This window comes from Protopterus annectens, chromosome 12.part0 (genome assembly GCF_019279795.1).
Source record: "Protopterus annectens isolate FY-2018-M chromosome 12.part0, PAN1.0, whole genome shotgun sequence".
NCBI lineage: Eukaryota > Metazoa > Chordata > Ceratodontiformes > Protopteridae > Protopterus > Protopterus annectens.
The window spans coordinates 765,051,825-765,061,919 of record NC_056746.1 but is presented as its reverse complement, the minus strand read 5'-3'; the positions used below and the strand labels follow the sequence as shown (position 1 = coordinate 765,061,919).

Below are 10,095 nucleotides of genomic sequence, written 5' to 3'. Positions count from 1 at the left end.
TAGGTTAAAATGTTACTTATTTTTATGCAAGCTAGAACTGTACATTTCTCTCGACAGAGCTGTGAGACCTCATACATATATGTATCTAAACATCACCTTCTCTATATAGTTACAATCAAATGTGAGTATGCAAGCATAAACATACACACCCATGTCTAGTAGTCACCATGACATAATATAGTATATGCTTCTGTGTCTGCTACAAAGCTGGAATGTTGTTTACTTTTTTAAAAAGCAAAACCTGTTAAATTTATGTTATTTTCATTCAAACAATGTACTAACAGCTTATACTTTGTTTAATATCTTATAAAAAAAGAAGTGATGGAACAGTATATTTTTACAGCTGTTTTAAAAGTTAGTAAAGTTACTGTTTAAAATGAGGGTAGGAAAGTTCTATGTATTCAAAAATAAATAAGAGTTTCTGTAACTTAAAATGTATGCTGTATTAATGAAGCTTTCACATAATCCCTTTAGAGCAGCTTTCATACCTCTCAGCTTTTTTAATGTAGAAAGCATTAGAGAAGAGAGGGAGGAAATAATAGCAGAGAAGCAGGTTTTTTTTTTTTTTTGCTGTCTGGGACCTCAGTCTCTGTTCCTGTGCAGGGAATGGAATTGCTGACTGCTCTGACTTTCAATTTGTTGGCTCATTGGGCTTTCAGTGGTGAGTGAGTGAGTTGTTTAGTGACCTGCAACCTGGAAGATGTCTTGGGTCAACATATTTTACCCAGGAAATCCTGAAAAAAGGGAGAAAGTAATTTGTTTAAGTCAGGAGTTGCTTGACTGCATGGAAGGAAATTTCTATGCTACGAATGTACTGAGTGATGTCTGGAATATATACATGGGGACGAGATTCACTCGCTTAAGTATCAAAAAAGAAAACAGCATTAAAGATAACTGTAACATTCTGACAGAACGCATCTATGAAATCAAGGGGGAGATAGATAAATTGGATGCAAAATTGAAAGAAAGGTTTAGATATATACTATAAGCTTCGTGATAAAAATCTTTCCATAGATGATAGACTAAAGACAGCTTATAAATTTATCACTGGTGTTCTGGGAGCTGCTGAGTGGTGCTGCGGTGGTGCAGCGGTAGCGTTGTTGCCTCACAGCAAGAGGTTCTCCCATTCGATTCTTGGCTGGACCGCCTTCTGTGTGGAGTCTGCATGTCCTCCCCGCAGTTGAGTGGTGTTTGAAAGACATGTGCAGAATGGGCATGCCTTTGCTGAAGGTTGGACATCGAGCTGGCACCTCGGCACCTGTAAAAAATCTACTGCCAATCATTAGCGGACCGGAGTTCCGCTGTGGCGACCCCTAACCGGGAAAAGCTGAAAGAAGAACACGTTCTGGGAGCTGCTGCCTTAATTTCGATAATTTTAACAATGCTTTTCCTTAAAATTACACTGGGTGCTATTGTTTCAAAACTACAACTGATTGCTGCTTCAGCACTTGGACCTATTGTAATTGGTTTACTTTATGTAGGTGTTGACATGATAATTAGTGCCATTTAGGAGGCAATAGAAGGAGACCAGCTTGAGGCAACTATTTCAAAATATGAAAAGTGTCTGGCTGACTTTAAACCAGCTTCTAGAGAGTACCAGAAACAAGTCTGGTGTTCTGTGGCTCTGCTCGACAGGGGCACAGGAAAATAACTTTCTTGCTTGGTGTAAGCCAGGGAACCTTTTTGGCTAGCCTTACTTAGGCCCTTGGGCTGATAGCCTAGTACCTACCTATAAACCTATGAGCTGTACAAATTTTTGCAGAATGTCCAGATTTTGGCCTCCTATTTTTGGTCCTCGGCAAATTAGTGGTAAATCATTAAAGATTGAACTTTGAAAATATTAACAGACATTTGAGTTTCAGACTTCATAGCCTTCAGAAAATTAATGCTAATGCAAAACCTGTTACTCTATCAGCTTTCCATGTTTGTAATAGCAATATTTAAAAATTGTCCCTATTTTGGGGCCTTTGTTCCACTTTTGTTTATGGCTTTGTCCATATTTTTTGGTCTAAGAGGTTGAGAGGTATGAGCTTTATATGGTTTATACAGGCTGCTTTTGAGTAACCTAACTTAAGAGATCTTTTCCTTTGTGCCATGTTTCTTCCTCCCAGTCTTGCAGTTCCTGTCACAAATTTCCTTAGAACAGAATCTGCAGAAGTTTCTTTTGTTTCACTGATATTGAGTATAAAATTAAAAGGCATACTTTAATTTACAAAATAATTTCTAAATGCAATGATTAATGTAAAGAAGTCTTTAAAAACCTTCCAGTAACGTCTGTTCTAATGTTACATTCAAAAGTTACCCTAATTTCTTGTTTCTGGAGGGGTTGGAGGTCATGTAGCACTTCCTTTCTCATGAGCTGTTCAAAATGAAACCAGGATGCTGTGGAAACTCAAGTTTGTGCCATTGAGAAAAACACAATACTTTTAGACTTTTAGGCAGGAAAATGAGGTAAACAAAAGATGATAAAAGTTAAAAGGGCTTGCAGTCATGCTGTGGCAGCCATGATCCATGTAAAAAAGACAATTTAACACTTTTAGTGAAGAAATAAAGAAAATAATTCAAATAAGCCCCATTTAAATTAAAATTCATTACGTACATGCTATTTAAGCATTTCCCCAACAATTAGTAAGACTACTGTTGATTATTTAAATGTTTAAATTTAACAGATAACCACAACAGAACATTTCTACATATTTTATTTCTTTTAGTACATTGTTTTAAATAAAACTTTCACTCTGTATCAAACCCAGACTAATTATCATTACTTGTATGTCTTCTTGTTGATATTTAAAAAGCGTGAACAATTAAACTTTAATCAGTTGTTTAAATTCAGGTTATATATTTCAGATTACTATTAATACAACAATGGGCAGGATTCACGAAACCTCCGTGTAAGAGTTAACATGTCTTACACGGAGGCTGCAGTTAAATGGTATGACATCAGCATGCCATGCATATGCATGAGGGCATGCTGAATCACACCCTAGGCTAACACGGTCTGTGTAGGAAAGTAGGGGGCATGTCCGAATGGCGTGTTCTGCAAAGGGACACGCCCCCAGAAGAGTCAGAGTCCTGAAAGTATCCTCCCACGAGCAAGTCCGCGGAAATGTCAAGAAACACAACACCACACATAGCCCCACAGACTATAAACCCAACTGTAATATAAAACGTAAAAATAACAGTTTAATTTTTTTTTTTATAATTTCAAAAATGTTTGCCCATAGTTGCGCTCGGTTGCGCAGGTATGCCCTCCGCTCAGCCACAGTTAGCAGTCATTGAAAATCATATAAGATCTAAATATGCAAATTAAGCCAAGTAGCAATAGCGTAGTGGTAGAGACGTTGGCCAAAGAGGAGGTAGTCATGGTTCGAGCCCCCACAACATCATTTTCTATATTTAGTTAAATAAGCATGAAACAATCCCCTGACATATATGTATATATATATATAACTATAATTTAAGTTAAATGTAATGAAATGGGCCATGTATTTTTGAAGAAATCCGAGACAATAAAACAAAAAAGTGCCCATAGCTGAGCAGCGCTCTCACAAGCTGAGTATGACTGCTAGCAGGTGAGCAGCGGTTTAACACGCTTAAAATGGGTGCCCGTAGCTGAGCAACACTTCACACAGCATAATATACGTGCTCATAGCCAAATAATGCGTTACCCAGCATAAGCCTTTTGAGCGGAGCTGCGCAGCGCACCAACCGGCTTACCGACGGGCAACGTTGAGCAAGCTGTATCAAAACTGCCTTTACACAGACACACCTCCTAGCCTGTCTAGACAGTAGTAAAATAAAAAAAAAGCAATGGCCAGGCTCGAACCCAGGATACTGTGCACCATAGTCAAAGTACTAAACCACTAAGCCATGACAGTTGTACTGAGAAATGCAGTATTAGCATATATATAGGAATGAATGGAAATAGAAGCATGACAAAGCAGGTTTTCATAAGCTGATACATGTCCAAAATGGCCAATCACAGATAAGTGCAGGAAAACCAGCATATATAAGCCCCATAGGTGGGAATACACAGCATAACTGATTGTGGAACCCATTTGCAGTCAGGATGGCAGGTGTAGGAGAGGGCAGTCACTTCAGAGCACAGAGGTGGAGTGTTGAGGAGTCCAAATATATGGTTTGGCTCCTAGTCCACGATCATGAGGCTCAACTCATGCAGGGCCAGGTTCCCTGGGGTGCGTACAAGGCAGAGGCGTGGAACCGGTTGGCACATGATCTCATCAGTGCCACAGGCATACCAAGGACTGGTGAACAGGTCTGTCACCACCATGCGGACCTAAAGAGACGTAAGCAGGACCAACTGAACCGTTGGATCCAGGGGGCCCTGCAAATGCCCAATGCCCCACTACTGAGTAAGTATCCATGTAATTAAGTATGTAAGAAATTTATCTTAGCCTATATTATGGAGATGTATGTTCCAATGTTACCAATTTATATCACAGCTGCAGGTGTCCGTTCTATGAATTGGCGAGCCTATGCTGATAGGCTGGTGCAGTTGCACCACCAGGCAGGTTAGTAATTATTTTGATGGAATTGTTATAGAATATAAGTGAGACAGCTTGTAAAAGAGTTCAGTGTTGTCACATATTAATAAAGTTCAAATAAGCCTAGAAGAAAGATTCTGCTAGTACTGTATGATTAGATAAGTGATGCAGCCTGTAATCCAGAAATAAACATTAAATAAGTGTCAAATAGAGATTTCCCACCTGTATTGTGATATCAGATAACTGCTTCAGCCTGAAAATGACTGGTGAACAATCTACAGAAGATAGACATGTGTCAAATACATCCCCTTTTAAAATCTGCCATATGAAATAAGTGAGTCTGTTGGAAAGGATTGTTGTAACAAGTAAGAAATGTTAATAACGCCTAGAATTCAGTACCATCATGAATTGTAAAAATAAAGCAAGTGAGAGTGTGAGAAAGAGGTATGAATCGACCAAGAAAGCTGTAATAAGTCTGGAATAAAGTTTATGAAATGAATGAGACAGCCACAACCAAAGAGTGAAATGAGTTCAAGAAAGTACTGAACCTGGAATGTGTCTGTCCCACAATTTGGATATGTTGCTGTACCCTTGCAATATGGAGATAGTATGGTTGTATGAAATACTGAACATCCACAGTTGTTTAGAGCCATATAAATCAAATGTAGCAGGATGCTGTACCTGAACACAGCCAGATATGAACATGTATGAATAAAAATGGAATGTATATTAATGTAGCAGTAACATTCCCACCACCAACATTCCTAAGGTTACATATAGGAAACTGTACTAAGACATATAGGTTATATATCTGCAGCTACTAGAAATGTACAGCATATGTATAGGTAGTTTAAGTTGTTAATGTAATATTTCTTCACCCTACCCTATTTCACAAATAATGCCATTCCACACCAAACTGGGTATGTGTATTCACAATTAATTCCCATGGACATTTGTCCCGTTGGTTCATACATATCTGCATGTATGTTGATGCATGTGCCCTGTTCACATATCCAAACCTGATGGCCTGTTGCCATCAATCAACCCTGCATGCTGTTGGATTGTGTACTGTTGTTCTAAATATGCATGTGTTATGCTTGCTGTTCAATGTTTGGAATTCATGGGTGTTTGGTTAATGGGAATACTGATGCATGCTGTTATAACTAATTTTGAATGGTGTTGTTTGTTACTAACCCAAAATGTCATAAAATACTGCTAAACATAGGACAAGAGGGAAGGCGGGTTCCAGCGGACCCACCTCTCCCATCTCAGCTGGCGAGTGCACCTGGCACTAGTGCCCAGGCCAGAACCTCCTCCGGTGGCCCTGTGCCACCTTCAGGTGGAAGTGCTGCAGGGGATGGGGGTCATCCCCCCTCTGCAAGCATGGCCGGAGGAGAACATCCACTCACCCTCCAAAGTGTCCGGTCTGTGGTGCGTAGCGAGATCAGGCATTCTGTGCTTGAACCCCTACATCAGCTTGAGGCACGGGTGGCGCAACTCACGGGTGTGCCTGCCCATCCTATACAGCCCCCAGCACAGCCCCGACCTGGGCAGTGAAGGCGCAGTGGTAACTGCCCATGGGTGGGGATCTCAGTTCCACTGTTGCCATCTGTGGGCTCATGGGCTCGCGATATCCAAACATCCGTCCAAGTCAATTGTGTTTCCCCCCATATGTGTCATACTCTGCCCCTGTATGCATCTTGTTTGTCTTGTCTGTTAACCTCCCCAACCTACCTCCCCAAATATACCTACTTCCTGTACCTCACATTCCACTCTCACCTGAAAAAAAATAAAAAAAGGGCACTCTGTTCCCACAAAAAAATTACGCCCCATACATAGTTGCCCATTTTGCAGACATGTCTGCTGGACATGTCAACTGATAATCAAAATTGGCTGTACAACATATTTTGTTGTCCGCACCCCTCTCTCAGGGGTTGAAGGTTTCAAATTTCACACCAACTTACACACATATGCACAGCTGTTGCTGATAAAGAAATGGGCAGCTATGGGCCTTCCCTACTTCCTTCCTGCAAATCCTGAGCGTGTTTTCCTACTGTCCTACCCTCTTTGTGCCGCCTTTTTCACCACTTTCCTATCTCCCCATTTTCTTTCCTTTAAAAGAAATTAGCGTGGGTGTTAGAGAGAGTAAGCACTTTTAAGCAGTAGTCAGCAGGTGTGCGCATGTGTGCGCTTACCTAAGTGTGTGGCGCGAATCTAAGCAGCACTGCGCATGCGTGAGCTCCGCGCAAAGCAGCGCAAACCCACTTACAATTGCTTAAAAGTGCCTAAAAGTGCCTTAGTCACTCTGAATGACAAGGCCTGTAGTCTTCTCAGCAGAAAAGTAAAATTCCCCTGTCAGTCTCGAACCCAGGACCTTGGAAACACTAGTCTGCATGACGTACCCCTAAGCCATGACTGATATACTAGAACTTTGTGCTGAAAGCAATTTATCATGAAATAGAAGGACTGAATGTAAAGGGAATATAGGAAGGCTATTACACAAAGCTTGTTTTTTGTATCTTTACTGGCAATTCTTGTGGAATTGCATTACATTAGTGTGATAAGAGAAACAGCCATGCTAGTAGGTAATAATGTTACAGTAGCACCTTGCAAACCCCACAGAGTATCAGAGCAGGATAAACACTGCCATAGTTGAATAGGTAAGAGGCCAGACCTCCCAACTGTGACTGATTTACAGGGATGTCCCTGATTTGCAAACAAATGTTAAATGTGCCCCACTGACTCCCTGTGAAATGTACTAACAGTAGGCAGAAAGGTGAGGAATCCCATGTAATGGTAACTGTCAATAAGTTAAAGTAGACACTACTTGCATGTCAAAAATGGTGTAGTAATACATATGCTCAAAATACCCTACAATCACAACTGCAGAATATCTGAAATATATCATGGGTGTATCCCACTGATATGTACAATTCCCTGAGGCTGCTCAAATATATACCTGAGAGTATCTGAGGCCTGCAATTGTCAGAAACACACAGGCATATCAGCCTGTCTGCTGTTACACACTCTGCAAATAGCTGTAGAACCACTTCCACAAGCACACCCTCATGTAGGAGTACAACCCAGAAATATCAAAGAATGTAGCCATCTAATAAACCAAGGACAGCATAGCAGTTTACAAGCACTGCATGTGCCTGATATTCATAACTGTTAGTACAAAGTACAAGGCCCCACTACTGCTCAGCAGCAAAATAAGATAACCCTTGTAAGTGTCAAACCCCACACCTTGGCCTCACCAGACTGCATGCAGTGCCACCAAACCACACCAAACATATAAGAAATTGCTGCTGAAAGAAATATATCATGCATTACAAGGAGTGAATGTAAATGGAAAATAGGAAAGCCATAGCAACACATTCCAGTAAAGACAAATAGCAGGCCTTCAAGGAGTGAATGTAAAGGCTAAATAGTGAAGCCATAGCAAGAAATTGCAAGAGCTACTGTTGTATACCACTTAATCCACAAGTCCCACAGGAAAGTACATACTCCCATGTAAACAGTATTAGCATTATTAGGTGTGAGTTAACATACACACTGAGAAGAATGAACTGGAAGAAGCAACAGTCAGGTTTCAGTACAACATGCATTTCAGTGGCTACAACACAGCCTTAGATATGAGAGACATACCAACCTTTTGACTCACACAACAGTGTCCACAGCAAACCAGCATGGTCCCCACCTTGAAAAAATGAAAGGCCTATGCCTACCTAACCTAACATTTTATAGCACTGTCCTGAAATCACAGTGAGAACTGCAATTACCACACAGTAGGCTGCATGCAATTAGTAAATACTGGCCAACAATTGGTGCAGAGGCCATCACATGCACATGTGCAGATACCTACAAAAGCAGCCTGTACTTCCAGTCCACACATGCAATAATATCACTGCAGCAATTGGAGGGAGAGAGTGAGACAGAGAGAGAGAGAGAGAGACACCAAAAAAAAAGCCATCAAGACAGCAGCAAGCCAGCCATCCAGCAGCAAGCCAGCCAGCAGCAAGCCACTCAGCCAGCAGCAAGCCAGCCATCCAACAGCAAGCCATCCAGCAGCAAGCCAGCCATCCAGCAGCAAGCCAGCCAGCCAGCAGCAAGCCATCCAGCAGCAAGCCATCCAAAAAAGGTGTCAGAAACAAAGGTAATGTAAACTACATAATCTAATAATCTACATACTGTGAACCCTCCATATGTGTTAGCAGTCTGTATCTATATGTATATGAAGATGTGTATAGGGCAAGGGACACACTGCAACTGTTAGTGAAGGCTGGACATACATATGTAGTTGAAGGCTGCTATGTGCACATATCAATGTAGGTTGTAGTACAACGTACAATGTACAATGTAGGTTGTACAGCAATGGATGTTTAGAAGTATGTTAGTGTGTGTATGTGTATGTGTATATATTTATTTATTTATTTTTTATTTATTTATTTAAATTTGTTGACCGGGAGTGTCCGACTGGACGTGGGTCCATTTTCAGCGGAGGCCCGGGGAGAAAAGCTCCACAGTAAAATAAACAGACAGTAGTTACATTGGATTACATAGCGATTAACAATTTAACATAGAAATTACTTACAACATATTTACAGATGAAGAACATAGTACATCAGTAGACAACTAGAATCTTTATCTGTGAAGTACATAACAGGCATATAACAAATGTAACAATGAGAAGTTCCTGCTGTATAATAAGTACTAGGCTTATGAGCATCTGAGCTTGCTATCATCAAGGTAGTTAGTGGAGGTGAAAAAAAGGTAGTAGTTGGATGGGGTGGATGATATTAGAGTGGGAGTTGCAAGGGCATAGCCAACATGTTTTTAGGTGCGCTTTTAATAAAGTTTTGAAGTTGGTGCATGATGGTACGGAGGTAATTGTGGGTGGGAGTGAGTTCTATAATTTGGCTATGGCGCAAGAGAATAGTGCTTCACCAGCAGAGTTATTGGCTTTAGTGATCTGCAAGTGATTTTTGTTGCTGGATCTTAGTGGTCTGGTGGTGCGATAGGGTTGGAGTAGATTCTGGAGGGATGGGACATTTAGTGGATGGTTTACTAGTTTGTGGGCGAGTGAGAGTTGATACCACTGAAGGAGGTGAGGGAGTTCAAGCCAGCCCAGTTCAGCAAGTGAGAGACAATGGTGACTATGGTAGGATGCCCCTGTGGCGAATTTGGCGATTTTGTTGTAGCAGGTCTCTAGCTTGTTTAGATCACATTGCCTTAGGTTGGTACATACTGGAGAGGCATAAAGTAGGGTGTAGATAAGGTGGGAATTTGCTATTAAAATCTTTGCTGCTTTGGTGAGAAATTGTTTATTTCTGTATAATGCTCCTAGTTTTTTGTGGACTTTTTTTATGGTCATGGATATGTGAATGTCAAATTTTAGTTTATTGTCTGTTTCCACTCCTAGCAATTTGGTGTGTTCAGTTGGGTATATAGTGGTGTTGTCTTTTGCTGTGATGTTAAAGTGAGAGTTGTTTTGAGTATGTTTGGTGGGTTGGAAGAGGAGTAGTTTAGTTTTGTTTGGGTTGAGTATTAATTGGTCATCGGATAACCATGTTTCAACAGAGGAAAA

General features: G+C 40.8%; 1 protein-coding gene across 1 annotated transcript in view; it reads left to right on the top strand.

The window, feature by feature from the left end:
• The first annotated feature begins 700 nt into the window (after nt 1-700).
• Nucleotides 701-10,095, top strand: part of LOC122816209 (single-pass membrane and coiled-coil domain-containing protein 3-like) — a 136,950-nt gene continuing 127,555 nt past the window's right edge. The window contains 2 exon segments of the mRNA XM_044088956.1: nt 701-969; nt 1,411-1,606. Of these exon segments, the coding sequence (XP_043944891.1) occupies nt 701-969; nt 1,411-1,606 (465 nt within the window).